Raw genomic sequence first — 17,805 nt, 5'->3', positions numbered from 1 at the left:
CCATTTCTCCTCCGCCACACGGGCTGTGACCCCTACCCTCTGGGGTGGCCTGAGGATCCAGGGTGATCCCCGCAGTGTAGGCTGGTCGGACCCGAGGCGAATGGGGTCTTCCTAACCCACCGGCTCACTCAGTCCTCTGTGGACCTCGGTTTACCCACCTCACCCCCGGGGAGCCCTGGTGGTGCCCACGAGTGGTTGTCAGTCATCCCCGGTGCGTGAGGCCCCGCGCGGGAGCTGGGGAGAGGGTGGAGGGCGGGAATGGGCGTTTCCTGACGGGAGGGAGCCAGGAGGCGCTACGCAGCCGCGGGGGGCCCGCGCTGATGGGTCCAGGGGGCATCCGAGGGCAACCAGAGGGAGGGGGTCAGAGCGGGGAGCGCCGCAAAGCCTCCGGCCGGGGCCCAGTCAGGCGGGGGAGGCCGCGCCAGGCAGCAAGGGAAGGACATGGGGGGAGGAGTCGGGGGAAGAAGAGACAGCGGGTCACAGTGGGACACGTTCCCACCACAGAGGAGGGGAGTGGGTGGGAGCTGGTTCTGGAGCTGAGCTGCCCGGGTTCGAGTCCCAGCTCTGCTACCGCAGCTCTGTGGCCTCGGCGAGCCGTTCCCGCCGGGAGCTTGGGTTCCCTCAGCCGTGAAGTGGGCGTGGGAGCGTGGGGCCGGCACGGGGCCGTGTTGAGCGCGTTAGGCGGGACGCGTGGGGGGCCTCAGTGCTCTCGCCAGCATTGTCTGCGACCCCCACCGTCGCAGGCTCTCGGGATAACGCCCGCGGCGAGCACAGCTGGGCCGATCTCGGCATTACAGCCGTGGTGGTTCCAGCACCGGGCTGACCTCAGAGAGGGCCCTCCAGCACGCGTGTCTGTCCCAGAGCCTGTCTGCTTCCCTGGAGAGGGCATGCGCGCCCCGCGCCCTCTGCCCCGCGGGGAGGCAGGGCCAGGCTCCTCCCGTGTCCGTCTGGCCACCAACGCCCCTTCTCTCCTGTCTAGAGGAGGACTCAGCCATCCCTATCACGGTCCCCGGCCGCCTGCCGGTCTCCCTGGCGGGCCACCCCGTGGTGGCAGCCCAGGCCGCCGTACAGGCAGCGGCCGCCCAGGCCGCTGTGGCCGCCCAGGCCGCCGCCCTGGAGCAGCTGCGGGAGAAGCTGGAGTCCGGGGAGCCTCCTGAGAAGAAGATGGCCCTGGTGGCGGATGAACAGCACCGGCTCATGCAGCGGGCACTGCAGCAGAATTTCTTGGCCATGACAGCCCAGCTGCCGATGAGCATTCGTATCAACAGCCAAGGTACCCGCCCAGCGCCCAGACCCTCCCTGCTTCCTGCCCATGTGACAAAATCAGGGCCTCATAGTCCACATATGTAAAGAGTGCCCACAAATCAATAAGAAACACAGAGATAAAATAAATTAAGCAAGCAGGCAGCGGTGACTAGTAGAAAACGCACATGGAAAGCCGAGTTGGGGATCCACACGCTAACAAGGAGCTACCGTTTTTCAGCCATCAGAGTTTGATGATATCAGATGTTGGTCAGGTTAGGGGAAAATGTGCCCACTGAGTCCTGCTGGTGGGAGTGTAAGCAGGTGACGGTTTGGCAATCGCTTTTTTTTTTTTTTTTAAAGATTTTATTTATTTGACAGAGAGAGACACAGTGAGAGAGGGGAACACAAGCAGGGGGAGTGGGAGAGGGAGAAGCAGGCTCCCCGCGTAGCAGGGAGCCCGATGCGGGGCTCGATCCCAGGACCCTGGGATCATGACCTGAGCCAAAGGCGGACGCTTAACGACTGAGCCACCCAGGCGTCCCTAAGAATCATTCTTTCTTTATTTTTTAAAGATTTTATTTATTTATTCATGAGAGAGAGAGAGAGAGGCAGAGGCAGAGGGAGAAGTAGGCTCCCCGCAGAGCAGGGAGCCCAACTCGGGGCTCGATCCTAGGACCCTGGGACCATGACCTGAGTGGAAGGCAGACACCTAACTGACTGAGCCACCCAGGCGCCCTTCTTTAAAGGTTTTATTTATTTATTTGACAGCCAGACAGCGAGAGAGGGAACACAAGCAGGGGGAGCGGGAGAGGGAGAAGCAGACTCCCTGCAGAGCAGGGAGCCCGATGCGGGGCTCGATCCCAGGACCCCGGGATCATGACCTGAGCCGAAGGCAGACGCTTAACGACTGAGCCACCCCGGTGTCCCTAAGAATCATTCTTTCTTTCTTTATTTTTTAAAGATTTTATTTATTTATTCATGAGAGAGGGAGAGAGGCAGAGGCAGAGGGAGAAGTAGGCTCCCCGCGGAGCAGGGAGCCCAACTCGGGGCTCGATCCTAGGACCCTGGGACCATGACCTGAGCGGAAGGCAGACACCTAACTGACTGAGCCACCCAGGCACCCCCTGGCAATCGCTTTTTAAAATAGACAGTATTCTTGCCCTGTGACCCAGTGATTCTGCTTGCATCTCCAGCAAAGCTCGTGCAGACGCTTCATCAGTAGGGAGTGGAGCTAGCCAAGTCCACACCACTCTGTGCCTGTTCAAAACAACGGGATGATTTGGGGTATGCTGATGTAGCTTGCGACTTACCATCACGAGAAAAGCAAATTTTAGACAAATGCGTTCTTCTCCAACAAATATTTATTGAGCGCCTGCTGTGTGTGCCCGTGACAGACACAGTCCACAGCTCGGTGGGTGGACAGGGGCGGGTCCTCGCCCATGGGTGCTTATGACTGCAGCCGGCGGCGTTTCTTCCCCCACAGCCTGCGAGAGTCGCCAGGACTCCGCCGCGAACTTGAGCAGTCCCAACGGCAGCAACAGCATTAACATGTCCGTGGAGATTAATGGGATCATGTACACAGGTAGGACCCGCCGGGCCCCACGCCGTCCTTGAGCACTCGTCTCCCCGTTCATAACTCAGGAGCCCCGGGTGCCCCCCGCCCGGCAGGGCTCTGCCCTCAGGAGACCAGAGTGAGGAAGTCCACGTGGCACACTTAGCAGTGCTCAGCACATGGCAAGGGCCCCAAAGCACATACTCTTTGTTCTGTTTCTCCTCCGGCCAGCGGTGTTCCTTCTAAAACACCGTGTGGCCAGCCAGTAGCTGGCATGGGCCGCCAGGAGGCGCTGTGGACACCGAGCAGCTCGGTTGCTCAGTGAGGGCGACTCCGGGGGACAGAGAAGGGACCTGTGGCTGCCGTGGGCCAGCGGGTCCCTGGGTGACTTTGCAGGGGTCCGTGCTCAGGGCGTCCCGTGGGCCTGCCGTGTAATCTTTTCGACTACATGATGTGTTTCTCCTCCTGTCCTCGCATTAGGAGTGCTGTTTGCTCAGCCACCAGCGCCCGCACCACCCTCAGCTCCCAGCAAAGGCGGTGGTGGCAGCCGGGGAGGGAACAGCGGGACCAGCAGCAGCGCCGGCAGCCAGGCCGGGCCGGCGGGGTTGTCCACACCTGCCACATCTTCTACCTCAAATAACTCATTGCCTTAACCGCACCACTCCCCACCCGCCACCCCCACCCCAGGAGCCCGCCTGGGCGGGGGGGCGGGGTCGAGGTGGGCCATGCAGGGGCCGGGACTGCGGAAGATACGGGTGGGGAGGGGAGGTGTCCACGAAGGAGCCACAGCTAACGCCAAAAAGAAAAGAAAAAATATATATATACATATATATATAAAGAAAATTTAATAAAACAGGGGAAAACCAAGGAACACTTGAATTACTCAGGTTCGGACATTCAGAGACGTGAATTGTGAGAGCAGCAAAGGAAATCGGAAGAGAGAGGGGCACATATTTCCGAGGGCTGCAGCCCTGCTGGACCAACTGACTGGGGTCTGGGGTCTGTGTGGACCGGTTGCCATGGAAGGCCGATCCTGTTTACCTCATACATCTCTGCACTGTGTGTTTTCATTTTTGTCTGTTTTTTTCCCTTTTTTTCCCCATTCATCACACACTCACCACACCCAGCTCCTTGTGTTGAATGAAACCCCTGAGCCAAGATCAGCTGAATTTTTTTTTTCTTGTTGCTTTTGGGAACTTTTTTTTTTTTTAAGAAACAGTGATACTTAAGATCTATAGGGCTTTTAAGAGGTTTCGGGGTTTTGTTTTGTAAATAATCTATTTTATTCTTGGGGGAGGAATCAAACCTTAGGAAAAGGATATATATATCTATATATTTGTGTTCATTCAGGGAAACTGGACTTGAAAAAGCAAAAAAAAAAAAAAAACCCACAAAAAACAAAAAAAAAAAGAAAAGAAAGTAATACCCTTCCTATTTTCCCATGACTGGTTTGGGTTCCTATGTGTGTTTCCCGTGCTGCAGTGGGTAGCTGGCAGGCGCAGGACGTGCCCTGGGCCAGAGCCAGGACCGGTGATGAACTCAGGTGCTATGGGCGGGGGGCATGAATGCTGAGGGGCAGACCGGGGCATCCGGGGTCCTTCTTCCCTCCCGCCAGAGACTGGAAGTCTTAACTAGGGAGGAGGACGGGCTGGATGAAGGGCCTGGGCGTGGGAGGGGGCTCCACCTTCGTGGCCCCCAGGCTCCTGTCTCAGGGATGAATGTGGCCTGGGGGTGCTCCTGGGGCGGGGAGGGCTGCTCTGGGAGATTATCAGTACTGGGGGGCAGGGTGAGCCGGGCTTAGCTCAGGGCGAGGTTTTTGGGGCCACGGCATCCTGAACAGTCCCCGCTTCCATTCTCTCCTTAATTTTGTCCCTTCCTTCTCTCTCGGCCCCGTTTGCTTGGGGCCACAGCTGCCTGCAGTAACTAGAGTAACTGGAGGCCACACCCCGTCTCTGCACGACCCTTCCTCCTGGTTAGAAGGTGGGTGTCGGCGGGGGGGGGGGGGGGACACGGCTGGTGGGAGGTTATTCCGGGGGCTGGCGGTGGTCTTGGTGAGCACCGTCTGCCCTAAGGCCCAGGCGGGTGGGGGGCTTTCTTGGCGCCCGCTGGGTCCCTGCGGACCAGGTGGTGTTGGGTAGTGCTCTTCACGCCGCCCAGTGGGATTTTTGTTGGTGGGGGGGGCACTGACTCAGCTGTTGCCAGGGTGAGCCTGTATTCTCTAATTGGGCTCAGGAGCCCGGCCTAACGGCGGGGGGGCAGCACCAGCCTCCCCCTCTCCCTGATGGACCAGGCATCCTCCCCCTGGGAGACCCGAGGAGGGAGGGTCCTGGGCCCCCAAGGCTGGGTTTTCCTTTGTGTGGGGCTGTGCTGTGTCTTTGGAATATCTCAGGGTCCTGGACACCCCACCCCCCAGCCTTCCAGGAGCGGGGTCTCCTCTCTGCTTTTCCTTCTGGAAGGTTCTGCCCTTCCCTCTCTCGTGGCAGCAGCACGATCATGGTGGGAGGGGATCTCTTTGTCCCCGGGCACAATCCGGCTCCACACACAGAAGCCCCCCCCCCCCCCAGCCTGACCCGTGGGCGCCCTGGCCCGAGGCCTTCAGGTTCCCCGGTCACGCCCTCGTTGGGGGGGGTCTGCAGCGTGTTTCTTTCTACCTCAGGCCTGACTCTTGATGCCAAATCCCGCGCCCTGGCTCTCCCCTCGCCCCACCCTCCCCGTGGGGCCCCTCCACCTGGAAGGCCCGTGCGCCCGCCGTGTTCGTGTGTGCGCGGACTGGTGTTGTGTCGCGGGTCAATGTGGCCTCCCGGATGTAACTCAGGGTGTGGCCTGCTGTTCAAGTGATGATTGTAGGGGACAGGTGGGGGCGGGGCATGGGGCCCAGTCCCCCGCTCCAGGCTAGCCAGGGGGCGGCTGTGCTGGGGGGAACCCATCTGAGCTGGGAACGCGAGCGGGGTCCTCCCCTGCCTCTGCCTTCGGTGCCCCATCCAGCCCCCTGCCCCTCCTGTCCCTGGGGCTTAGGGAAGGGGAGGGTCTCTGGGGTGCACATCAGCGCCCCCTTACGCAAACCCAGGTGCGGATGGACGGGGGCACCTGTCTCTGCCCTTGGCTTCTGTGCTGGTCGTTCCCGAGTGGGCTTCGCGGCACTGCGAGGGCGGAGACCCCAAACTCAGGGTGGAGAGGGGCTCGCGGGGGCTCCCCTGCTGGAGGTGTTGCTTCCAGAATCTTCCGTGGGACCCCTGAGCTGGGGGCTGGGCATGCAGGGTGGGACGGCGGGTTACTTTCCATAGTTCTGCATTTGTACACTCACTTTCCCATTTTATCACTTTTGTCCGCTTCGTCCTTCCCCCCCTCCCTTAATTTTGCTCTTGCATTTTTTTCTTGGCAACCATGAATTCAGCCTTTCATTCCTGACATGTGAAATTTCAGCTTCTCTGGGGTTTGTCAGACGGCGTGAGCACCGCGCCAGCACTCAGGTTAAAGTGAAAAAAAACTCTTTAAAAAACAGGTTTAAACGACTCTACCTCTGGCCGGGCCTGGCCTTGTCGCCCTGGCCAGGGCGGTCTGTACCGATTTCAGTTTTTGCAGAACATTCAGGTATTAAAAGGGGAAAAAAAAAAGAAAAAAAGGACAAAAGACCAAAAAAAAAAGAAAAAAAGAAAAAAAGAAAAAAAAGTGTGTGATTTTGAAATTTAAAAGAACACTGAAAGTTTACATTTTATAACATTATTATTCAGATTGTATTTAAACTTCAGAAATATTTAAGACAATTGTAACCCTGTAAAGCTGATGAGATATTAAAACAAGACAAAACACTTCTGACTTTTAACAGAAAACGCCTCCTGTGGTGGTTTTTTGGGGTGTGTCTGGGTCCCAGGGGCCGTAACCCCTCCATCCTGCAGCAGGGACGGCACCCAAGGGACAGGCCCTGGGTCTTCAAGTGGGTGTGTGTGTGGCCATCACACGTCCGGGGGGCCCTGGTACAAAGTGTCTGTCTAGGGATTTGGGGAGAACAGAGGTGGAAGGGCCAGGGGTGCCCCAGCCTGTCCCCCAGCCCCTTGGCTAGGTCTCCTGCCTTCTGATGTCACTCCGAACCCAAGCCCCTGGGGTGTGTGGTCTGCCCCCTCCTCGCTGGGCCTTCCTCTGGGCCTTTGCAAGAGCTCTTTCCCACTGCCTGGGTCGTCCTTTCCCTGTGTGCCGGGCAAGCCCCTTGTCACCCTCCGGGACACGGAGTCATGTGTGTGCTTCGTCCGTTCCTGTGCCCCTGGGGTCACCCCCTAGCTCGGCGCGCTCCATGACCCGACATGGCAGGAGAGCGGCACCCGAAGAAAGCCCCCCCCCCCACCGTCCCCCCGGGCCCTCTGCAGGCTTCTGAGACAGGGACCCAGCCTGCATGCCCAGCAGCCTTCCCGCTGGGGTCTGGCTCACCTGTTCACATTTTACGATTCAGTAGGTATAGCCCCAAAGCGGTTCCCCCCGCTTTTTATCCAGGAGATAAAGGAAAAATAATTTTAAGAAGGAAAATGGCTCTCGGGCTGCAGTTTGCAACCCCTGGGCTCAGAATGTTTGGAAGGGAAATCCTGTGTTCTCTGCCTCCAAACTCAAACCACAGCAGCACTGCAGAATTGGGGCTGGAAGAGATTTTCTGGGGTGTCTAATCCATTTACCCTCGGACCCCCCCACCCCACCCCCCCACCCCCCGCCACAGAGTGTGTGACGGGCTCAAGGTCAGCTTGGCTGGACCGTGGGCAGGCCCAGCCTCCTGCCATCTGGCTCCCCTACCACCAGGACCAGCCCGGGCCGGCCCCGGCCAGTCCCTCCCGCCTGGGTCAGCTCCCAAGGCTGCACTAGGAGTGAGGGAGAATCAGCTGCCCCTCCTGTCACAGCCAGGGGGTTCCCACGCGCCTCCGTGGCCCATTTCATCCACGGCATTTCCACTCTTGTCAGAAATGAGTCAGCTGCGTCTTGGTCCCAGCGTCCAGGGGCCTGGGGGACCAGGAGAGGTCAGAGAGCCGGTGGCTCCACCTGCCTCTCAGGGCTCTCTCTTCCCGCCCCAGAAGATAAAGGAAAAATTATTTAAAAAAGGAAAATGACCCTTTCTTGCAAACTGGCTCAGCCAGTCCTCATCTTCATTCCTCCGCTGAAGAGGCCCAGAGAGGGGCCAGGAGGCCCTGAGGTCACACAGTCCCAGGGGCGCCAGGGAGGGCTCAGGCCCCCCCATGGCCCTCCCGGCTTCCCAGCGCCCATCAGCTCCTGCCTCTTGGGCTTCGGAGCTTCTGCCGAGGCCCGAGGAGGCTCCGGGAGGAAACATTCAAAACCTGATTAGCAGAGCTGAGGGAGCCTGCAAGGAGCCAGGGTTTGGAGCTGGGGCCGGAACAAGGAGAGGGTTTTCACCTGAGTCATCCTCCTTCCCTCCTATCGTTGGTGCACATGACGGGGGCTGCCCCCGAGGAAGGAAGGTGCCCCTGGGCTGGGACGCCAGAACAGTGGGGTCTGCCCTGGTTCTTCACTGTGTCCCCACTGCCCACAGAAAGGTGCTCAATAATGGAAGAAGAACAAACGAAGAATTCAGGGCTTAGACTGGGCAGGGGGGAGGGAATGCGTCTGTGCCTCGGTTTCCCCCATCCTGCTTCTGCTGCTACAGCCACACCCTCCCAGCCTTGGATTTGGGACCAGGCACCCACCCAGCTGGCACCAAGGAGGTCTGGCGACTGGGTGGTCCTACACGCCCCCCAAAGTGTGGCTGTTGTCCTGCTCTCTTCTGACACAACTGGTCTGTCCTCATTCCACGCTCGCTGGGCTGGGGGTGGGGTGACCTCTGACCTCCTGGGAGGAGCGCAGGGGAAGGAGGCCCGTGAAAGGCCAGCACTGCAATCCAGCCGCGCTTTCCGTGCCAGCGCCTGCCCCTACGGGAGCGCCCACCACCAGCGCACTCTGGGCACCAAGCTTATAACCCTGTGACCCACATCTGCTGGGCCTGCCCCCGTGTCCTGGCATCCAGGAACTCGGAAACCTCAGGCCTCCCAGAAGGACAGACCCAGGACCCAAATTCCACGACTGTGGGAAACCACAGTGTCCCTGTGGTGCGTGTGGGGAAACTGAGGCCCAGAGCTTCACCGTGATTTGCTCCACGGCTCAGAAGTGCAGATTCAAGTCCTGAGTTGGTCTTTAGAAGAAAGGCCGCCTGGCCACCTGGGCCCACTCCTAGGAGACACACGGCGTGGTCATTCTCAAACAGGATTCCACAGAGTGCCAGGGGTTCAGGACTCAAAGAAAGGCGTGATTTTGGGAAACCCATGTTTGGAAAGCGTAAGTGAGCGTCCCCGGTGTTTTGTTTTCCTTATTCACACTTTAAAAACAACATTTGAGGAAGCGGGGGCGTTAGCTGGTTCTGGGGGTGGAAATCAGGACCCCCTGTTTCTACCTGCAACCTGTCTTTGAACCAGGAAGCCCCGCCCGAGTACCCCCATCTGGCAGCTGCTGGGGGCTCGCACACTCGGCTCTCCGCAACTTACAAGAGTCCTTAAGTCTCCTATGCCTCCTCACGCACCCCAGGATGAAATAAAATCCAGGCTCCCCACTGCATGACAGGCCCCGCACTGCCCAGCTCCAGCCTCCAGGGTCGGCCTCAGGGCCTTTGCACATTCCTCTGCCCACCTTGCCCTCCAAGCCGTTAGTTCCCTGCTCAAGCGACACCTGCTCTGGGAAGCCCCTCCTCCAGACCCCCAAACGAGGCAGGCCCCCGTGACACCCCACGCCTGGGCCCGGGCGCAGCCTCCGCGGCAGAAGCCCCTTCCGGGTCCGGCCTCCCGGTCGGAGGCTCGCGCCTGCCACCCGGCGGCCGGGGCTGCGGCTGCGGCTTCCCCGCGCCCCCGGCCAGCGCCCGGCCTCTCCTGGACCGCGGCGCGGGGCCGGGAGACCCCGGAGCTCCGTCCTGCCCTGGGCCGGCTCGCCCGCGGCTCGGGGGCCGGGGCCTCGGGCACGGTGGAAGCCCCCCGCACCCCGCAACGCCGGCCGCGCGCCCTCCCCCCGAGTGGATTCCGACTTGTCCGCGCTCGTCGGAGGCGCGGCTTTGAGACACGGCCCGGGGCTGGCGGCTGTGACCCGAGGGCCCCGCGCGGGGCCCGGGGGCGGCGGCCGGGGGCTCCGCGAGCGTGCGGCAGCTCTGTCCGGCGCGTAGGACGTGTTTACGTGCAAGGCATTCCCGGGCCCGTGCGTCGGCCCTTTATTCTGTGCACGCTAAAAACACAGGGATCCGCGGGGGTAGGTCACGCGGTGAAAAGGCCCAGCGGGGGGCTGCAGGCGACCCCGAGCCACGCCCTCCACAGCCACCTGGGGCGCGCCCCCCAAGTCCCAGCCAGCCGTGCGCCCCGCGACTCGCCGCCGAGCGAGGGAGGACGCCCGCGCCGCAGGGAGGCCCCGCTCGGAGCACGTGGTGAGCGGCGCAACGTGGGCGGCGCAACGTGGGCGGCGCAGGGGCCCGCGTCTCGCCGGCGTGACGCACTTCCGGGGCGCTGCAGGCGGCAAGATGGCGGCTCCCATGGAAGTGGCCGTGTGTACGGACTCGGCGGCCCCGCTGTGGAGCTGCGTGGTGTGGGAGCTGCATTCGGGCGCCAATCTGCTCACGTACCGCGGCGGCCAGGCCGGACCGCGCGGCCTGGCGCTGCTCAATGGCGAGTACCTGCTGGCGGCGCAGCTGGGCAAGAACTACATCAGCGCCTGGGAGCTGCAGCGGAAGGTGCGGCGGCGCGCGCGCCGGCCCGGGCTTCGTGGCGAGTGCGCGGGGCGCCCGAAAGCGGGGTCCGGGGAAGGGTCGGTGGGGGCAGCGCGCTCCCTGGCCCGGGTGGGGATGGGGAGTCTCGGTTAGGGTGTGCTGCGCCTGCGCGGGTCTGGGGGCGTTTTGGAGGAGGGAGGTGCGCGCCCGGCGGGTGGGGTCATTTCGGGCGCTGCGCGCGCGCAGGGCTGGGGGTGGGCTCCTCGGGGAGAGTGGGGTGCGGGTCTTTGGGGCAGCCGTTCTTGATGGGCTGGGGAACTGGGGGGAGCCCTTGGGGCGCGAAATCTAATTAAAGGGAGGACTCTCGTTTGGAGTTCCGTGCGTCTCTTGGTCTTGGAAGGTGAATGTGCGAGGCCCGGGAGGGTGATGCATTTATTTCCCCCAAAGGGAGTACTGCCCTTCCCCATAAGGGCCCATGGGTCTCTTCCTAAAACACCCAAAATGCAGGGGTACCTGGATGGCTCAGCGGTTAGGCTGAGGTCATGATCCCAGGGTCCTGGGATTGAGCCCCTCATCAGGTTCCCTGCTCAGCTGGGAAGCCTGCTTCTCCCTCTCTCCCTCTGCTGCTCCCCCTCCTTGTGTGCGCGCTGTCTCTCTCTCTGTCAAATAAATAAAATCTTAAAAACAAAAAACAACCCATCCAAAATGCAGCCTGTGAAGCTTGCAGCTAGCTGCCCAGTTCTGCCAGCTGAAGTCTTGGCACAAGCTCTGTCCTCTGACTTTGCCTGGTGTGACCTGCACACAGTCGTGAAGTTTTTCCGTCAGATGAGGAAAGTGAGGGTCAGGATCACAGGCCAGACCTTAGGGAAGGCAGGATTGTGGCCATTAGGCTCTCTCTCAGCTCCTTCCTGGACCCTCTGTGCCTTGACCACCCCCAGTCCCCAGAGTAAGCACCATTGTGCTTTTATCCGACAGTCTGCAGGCCTCCCCTTCCATCTGCTGGAGCAGATCCCTTCTTGATTGAGCTTTGATTTGTTCAAACCGCCCTTGCTCCTGCTCCTCTTTCTGGCTGCCTCGGAATTTCCTCCCCGCTGTCCCCTAGCTCCTGAGTTCCACATGAAGCTCAGAGGCTTCTTATGTCTCTCTAGGACCAGCTCCAGCAGAAGATCATGTGCCCTGGGCCTGTCACCTGTCTGACCACATCACCCAATGGCCTCTATGTCCTGGCAGGGATTGCAGAGAGCATATACCTGTGGGAGGTAAGAGGAGGTATAAAACCAAGGTAGTGGGATTTGGTCTGCAGGTTAATTAGGTCGTGTTATGGGCACCTCGGTGGCTCAAAGTGGGCTGAGCGTCTGACTTCGGCTCAGGTCATGATCTCAGGGTCCTGGGATCAAGCCCCACATCGGGCTCCTTGCTCAGCGGGGAGTCTGTTTCTCCCTCGCCCCTTGGTCCTCCCCCCTGCTCTTGCACGCTCTCCCCCTCCCCTCTCTGTCAAAAAAATAAAATCTTTTTTTAGAAAATTAGGGTGTGTTGTCACCAACATTTGGTTATGTGTGGGCGGGAGAGACCCACCTCACCACCTGCACAGACCATGTAGGGTTTGGGGCCAGAAGATGGAGACACGACCACGCTCTTCCTTTCTTGAGTCTGTCCACACCTGTGAATCGACCTTTGTCCTTCCCCCAGACGTCTCAGAGCACCACAGAGATGTGAGGGAGCCTAGTTATTTCATTCTGGGGACTGTTAAACCCCAGTGCGTGATTCTAAAACTAGGAAGCAGTTGCTGTGGTGCAGGGAGGGAAACTGAGGCAGGGGGTTCCTCAAAGGTTGCCCATCACGGTAGAAATCCTTGCCGTGGTGCGGAGGGCAGAAAGCAGCGTCTCCTCTGCCGATGAGGGGCATCTCAGGTCTTCGCTTGAGGGCTGTTGTCTGAGCCTGGTTCCTCCTTGGAGCTTTCCTGGCTGGCGTGAGCCGTGACCACAGGGGCGCCCCCCACAGCCAACCCGAGGCGGCAGCTCAGGCTGAGGGCCTGACTCAGGTATCAGCCACGGTGCCCCTTTCCCCCCCTCCCTCTGTGTGGATGAGGACAAGGAGGGAAGCTGGAAATCCTCAGGGGGAAAGCATGCATGTCCCTCTAGGTTTTCCTCTTATAAGAACGCCACTCGTTAGGTTTAGGGTCACCGTACTCCAGCGTGACCTCAGTCTGAACTGGTTAGACCCGCAAAGACCCTTTATGCGAGTAAGGCCTGAGTCCAGGAGTTAGGGTGTGAACATGTGTGCTAGGGGAACGCAGCTGAACTCACAACGGAATCTGGGCCCCCCAGCCCACCCCACTGCCCAGGTGGTGTGATGGGCTCGCCTGTCCCTGCCACCTGGGGCCTCCCCCTTCCCTCAGCCCCACCCACTGGCCCATCCCCACCCGGTGGCCTCTGAAGACAGTGACTTCCTGCTCCTGGGTCCCAGGTCCAGCTGGTCCTGAACGGAGGGGCCCACACTTTCAACAGCCTCCTGTGGTCACTCTGGTCCACGCAGACAGCCACTGCCCTCCCCGGCGGCCGTGGTGACATCACTCCTCGCCCTGTACTGGACAGGGGTCCTCGGGCCACCTGACGCCCAGGCCTCAGAGGTCAGGGTGACGGGACAAGGGGGTGGAAGCTCAAATAGGGCCGTCATCCACTTGGGGACATAATGGGGACAGGCACAGGCAGGACAGCTGGGAGGAGGCCCGGCCCACCAAGCCTGGGGGTCCCTTCCAGACCGCCTGCAGGCTGTCGCCCAGTGCCTCCAGCTGACCTGGCAGTGGGGGGCGGGCACGGCGCCGGGTCTCCCGCGCTGACCTGGCTGCGCCCTCCGCAGGTCTCCACGGGGAGCCTCCTGGTCATCCTGAGCCGCCACTACCAGGACGTGTCGTGCCTGCAGTTCACGGGGGACAGCAGCCACTTCCTGTCGGGGGGCAAGGACTGCCTGGTGCTGGTGTGGGGCCTGTGCAGGTGGAGGATGGGCCCCTCGGGCTCTGGGTCTGGCCGCAGGGCGGGAGGGCGGGGGGAGCCGTCGGAGAGCTGGGGGGGCCTGGTGGCCACGTGGCCGCAAGGGGACGTGGGCTCCCCCCGCTGAGGTCCGTGCCCTCCACACAGCGTGCTGCAGGTGGACCCCACCAGGACCCCATCCCCCCGGCACGTCTGGTCTCGCCACACCCTCCCCATCACAGACCTGCACTGTGGCTTTGGGGGGCCCCTGGCCCGGGTGGCCACCTCCTCCCTGGACCAGACAGTGAAGGTAGGGCCCCCTCACCCCAAGTGGATCTGTGAGTCATGCCCTGGCGGCTACGGGTTCTTGGCCGGCCTGAGCCCGTGAATGGCCTCCTTCCCTGGCAGCTCCAGACAGCTCTGAATCCCGCTGGTGCTTCCGGCCTCAAGGACGGCCAGAGGGTGGACGGTCCAGGCGCGTGTCGGCTTGGAAATTCCCACTTGGCTGCCTGTACCTGGCAGCTCCCTGGCCAAACCTCAGGGGATTCGAGGGCACCCCGGCCCTCGGGGCGTCGCCACGGGCGGGGGCCGGCAGCCGCTAACGCGGGGGTCACGGGCATGAGGGGCAGGCTGAGTCTCAGCCCCCGGGGCCCCGTGGGTGGTGGCTGTGGTCCCGGTTCCCCGGGGGTCCAGAGTCTCGGGTCTGTCCCACACCCACCCGCACCCCCAGCTGTGGGAGGTCTCATCGGGCGAGCTGCTCCTGTCCGTGCTCTTTGATGTGGGCATCATGGCCGTGACCATGGACCTGGCCGAGCACCACCTCTTCTGTGGAGGCAGCGACGGCGCCATCTTCCAGGTGGACCTCTGCACCTGGGTGAGTGGCAGCGGCAGCCAGGGGTCCGTGGGCCCCGGGGTGGACGTGGCCGACGTGGCTGACGGGCCCCCTTGGCCTCCACAGCCTGGGCAGAGAGAGAAGAGCTTCCAGCCAGAGCGGGACAGCGGCAAGGTGTTCAGAGGCCACAGGTGCGGGCCGGGGTCCGTGGACGCTGGGGTGGGCGCGGGAGGGGCCCTGTTCTCGCGGTGGGCTCGGGGTCACCTTGTCCGCCCGCAGGAACCAGGTGACCTGCCTGTCCGTGTCTTCCGACGGCAGCGTGCTGCTCTCGGGCTCCCACGACGAGACCGTGCGTCTCTGGGATGTCCAGAGTAAGCAGTGCGTCAGGACGGTCACCCTCAAAGGTGAGGCGCCCTGGCAATGGGCCCCAGGGCGGCCGGCTCCTCCTCCCCTCTTGGAGGCCGTGGCTCTCCCCGGGTGGGCACGGCAGCGTGGTCTGGACCCACGCGCCACCGCAGGGCCTGGCACCGGGGGGGGGGGGGGGCCCCGCCGCTCCCGGCCCGCTGGGGGGCCTGGCGGGGGAGGTGGGTCGTGACCGTGACCCCCCCCACCCCCCCGCCACGCAGGCCCCGTGACCAACGCCTCCATCATGCTGGCGCCCGTCAGCATGCTGAGCTCAGACTTCAGGCCCGGCCTGCCCCTGCCCCATTTCAACAAGCACCTTCTGGGCGCCGAGCACGGGGATGAGCCGCACCGCGGGGGCTTCACGCTGCGCCTGGGTCTCCACCAGCAGGTAGGCGCTGCCCCCCCTACGGGACGCCTGCCCCGGGCCTCAGCGAGACTCTGCGGGCCCAGCGCCTGCTCCGGGCGGCTCTTGACGTCCTACGGGGGCCGTGGCGGCGGCTGACGCGCACACGGGGGCCCTCCGCCGGGAGGAAGGCGGGAAGTTCGGAGTGGACGTGCGCTGTGTGCCAGGGCACGTTCGGGAGCAGAGCTGGACCTGAAGGCGCCAGGTGTCTGGCCACCGTGGGCGGAGTAGCAGGGCACTCATACCCCTGGCCCCAGCCTGTCTGCCCCCCAGGCCCAGGGGCCCCTGCCTGTCTTCAGGCTGTGCTCTGTCTTCGCGGTCTCTGTGCCGAGCCTCTCGAAGTCGGGGGTGGGGGGTGCCCACAGTCCTCCTGCAGATAGCTTGACGTCTGGCTCTGCTGAGCACCCGTCTGCCGGCCGAGGGTGGCGTGCCAGACGCTGTCCGGCCGGAGACAGACCGCCTCCCTGCTGCCATGTCGCTGGGCCGGGCCGGCAAGCTGCCCGCAGGCCTGGTCGGGCAGAGTCCTGGCGCAGGGAGCGGATGGGAGCGTGGGGGTCGGAGCCCGCGGCCTCGACAGACATCAGCCCCCCTCCCCCAAGGGTGGGGGCGCCACACCCCAGTCCCCCTTCAGTCAGCGGGTGTCTGGCGTCTCCCGCACGGGGGCGCCGCCCGGGGTCCCGGGCCACTGACACAGACTCTCCCGTGTTGCAGGGTTCGGAGCCCAGCCACCTGGAGAGGGCAGAGCAGTTGCTCGGGGTGATGAGCAGCACAATGGAGAAGGTGGGCTGCGGCCCTGCCCTGGGGGAGGGGGCGGGGACTGTGGGGTTCGACGCGGGGACAGGGCCCCGCTCCCTCGCCTCTGAGCCCCTGTCCCTCCGCAGAGCGTCCTGGGCGGCCAGGACCAGCTGCGGATCCGCGTGGCCGAGCTGGAGGACGAGGTGCGGAATCTGCGCAAGGTCAACCGCGACCTGTTCGACTTCTCCACGCGCATCATCACCCGGCCTGCCAAGTGAGCCCGGCCTGCGGCCTGGCGGCCCCTGCGTCTCCCACCCCTGCACGGAGACCTGCTGGGAGCTTTCAGCCCCACAAGCACTTGTTTCTCCAGGCGTTGGGCCACTGGTGTTTCCTGTGGCCTCTTGGTGCTGTTTCGTTTTTAACAAAAGAACTAAAAGCCCCTTTTCTCTGGGCCTGTCTGTGTGCCGGGGCGGGGGGGGGCCGCTGTAGCGCCCGCGTCCGCCAGGACTCGTGGCAGGACCTGTCTCAGCAGAACCCGCTGGGCCCAGTTTTTAAAACTTAGTGCCCAGAAGCCATGGTTCTCAGACTTGAGCCGCTTGTCGGCTGCCCCAGGGCCTTGGCTCAACTGTGAGGGCTGGGTGATACTCGGTGGGAGGGGGTGGGAGGTGGTTCGGAGAGAGCAGTGTGGTCTGGTCCCGGTCCTCTGATGGCCTCCCAAGCATCCCCCCAAGCTGGGTCGGGGCAGCCAGCTCGGGTGGTGGCCAGTCCTGGGCCGGGGTCCTCCAGGAGGGACACGTGCCCACGCAGCTCAGTGATGTTTCCTGTTGGCACAAAGGGTCTGAGGGAGGCCAGGTGTCCCTCCTGCCCTGGGGACATGGCCTGCAGCCTGCCAGCACCTGGAGCCTGGCCCAGACAGTGGGCTCCTAAGCAGTCCTTGGAACCTTCCAGAAAGCTGTCCCTGACTAACAGCCTGGCTCAATGGTGCAGAAAACCCATGTGATTTAGCAGGTGCTGTGCGAGCTGCAGCTGGAACCTGCAGTCTATGCTGGGTTTGTGCTCTTGGGCGGAGGGACGGCCCCTTCCTCGGGCTCTGTGCCCTGGCCAGGGGTCCAGCCGCACTGCAGCTGAGGTGGGGCATGAGGGGGGCCACCCCATCCGTGCCCGGTGAGGGGCCCAGCTGGCTAACTGGGGACGTCACTCCATAAGCCCCCACCCCACGGAGCGGCCCTCAAGGCCAGGATGGGGAGGGGTCACAGCAGGAAGGGGCTTGGCCAGGTCCTGACGGCGCTCCGTCCCCCACCCCAGAGCGCGCCAGAGCGCTGGGGTCTCCACGTTCCCATCTGCAGGCTGGGCCCAGGCTGTCCTCGCCGCTTGGTATCCAGAAGGTCTGGAGGGAAGGGGACAGCTTCAGGTTTGGCTGAGACTCCCCAGGGTCTTTACCCAGCTCACGTGCCCGGGTCCTGGCGAGAGCCCCTCCAAGCCCCTCGGTGCCTGTGGGCCTCCGTGTGGCCTCAGCTGCCCGCACGGCTTACGTCATTAAACGTTTCGGAAGGAGCCGTGTGGCTTGTTCTGGGGGCCTGGTGCTGGGAAGGGGCCATGAGACGGGCTGGGGATTTCGACCTCTGTCTGGGAGGTGCTGTACCCCACTGGCCCTCATGCCCCGAGGATTCGCACAGTCACAGGCCCCCCCAGCACCGCCCTGGACCCTCAGCTGCCCGCTTGGTGGGTCCCGGATTTTCTCCAGCTGTGTCGTCCCCTCCCACCCTGCGGATGGGGGCGGAGGTGACCGCGGGGCTCCTGGGGGGTGGGGGTGCTGTGATCTGAGGGCAGCAGGGGACACTTGGACGGCCTGGCGCATCGCCACGCAGATGGTCTCCGTGCCCACCTGGAAGGTCGCCCATGCTCCCTCTGCGGCCACGGCGGGAGGAGGTTGGACGCCCTGCTGCAGGCCTGTGG

General features: G+C 62.8%; 2 protein-coding genes across 5 annotated transcripts in view; both read left to right on the top strand.

Moving 5' to 3' along the window:
• The window catches only part of ARID3A (AT-rich interaction domain 3A), a 33,196-nt gene extending 26,569 nt beyond the window's left edge, over positions 1-6,627 (top strand). For all 4 annotated transcript variants that reach the window (XM_034996969.1, XM_034996967.1, XM_034996966.1 and 1 more), the window contains exons 8-10: positions 980-1,273; positions 2,729-2,827; positions 3,278-6,627. In XM_034996969.1, the coding sequence (XP_034852860.1) occupies positions 980-1,273; positions 2,729-2,827; positions 3,278-3,450 (566 nt within the window). In that variant the 3' untranslated portion in view covers positions 3,451-6,627. The remainder of the gene's footprint in view (positions 1-979; positions 1,274-2,728; positions 2,828-3,277) is intronic.
• Positions 6,628-10,319: 3,692 nt separating this feature from the next.
• Positions 10,320-16,300, top strand: WDR18 (WD repeat domain 18). Its single transcript, XM_034997018.1, has 10 exons — positions 10,320-10,529; positions 11,654-11,764; positions 13,365-13,498; positions 13,643-13,784; positions 14,205-14,348; positions 14,433-14,497; positions 14,586-14,710; positions 14,933-15,099; positions 15,826-15,894; positions 15,996-16,300. The coding sequence occupies exons 1-10, from the start codon at positions 10,320-10,322 to the stop codon at positions 16,125-16,127; spliced, it is 1,299 nt and encodes a 432-aa protein (XP_034852909.1). The 3' UTR covers positions 16,128-16,300.
• Positions 16,301-17,805: the final 1,505 nt, after the last annotated feature.

The sequence above is a fragment of the Mirounga leonina genome, unplaced genomic scaffold (assembly GCF_011800145.1).
Source record: "Mirounga leonina isolate KUSES-001 unplaced genomic scaffold, KU_Mleo_1.0 Mir_94, whole genome shotgun sequence".
Classification (NCBI taxonomy): domain Eukaryota; kingdom Metazoa; phylum Chordata; class Mammalia; order Carnivora; family Phocidae; genus Mirounga; species Mirounga leonina.
The sequence above is the reverse complement of the archived record's forward strand: the minus strand, read 5'-3'. Positions and strand labels throughout refer to the sequence as shown.

Excerpts from the sequence above, each read along its gene's own strand:
- WDR18 (XM_034997018.1), top strand. The coding sequence starts at position 10,320 with ATGGCGGCTCCCATGGAAGTGGCCGTGTGTACGGACTCGGCGGCCCCG. Across the intron at positions 14,349-14,432 it reads AGGTGGACCTCTGCACCTGG|CCTGGGCAGAGAGAGAAGAG; the intron begins GTGAGTGGCAGC and ends TGGCCTCCACAG. Across the intron at positions 14,498-14,585 it reads AAGGTGTTCAGAGGCCACAG|GAACCAGGTGACCTGCCTGT; the intron begins GTGCGGGCCGGG and ends GTCCGCCCGCAG.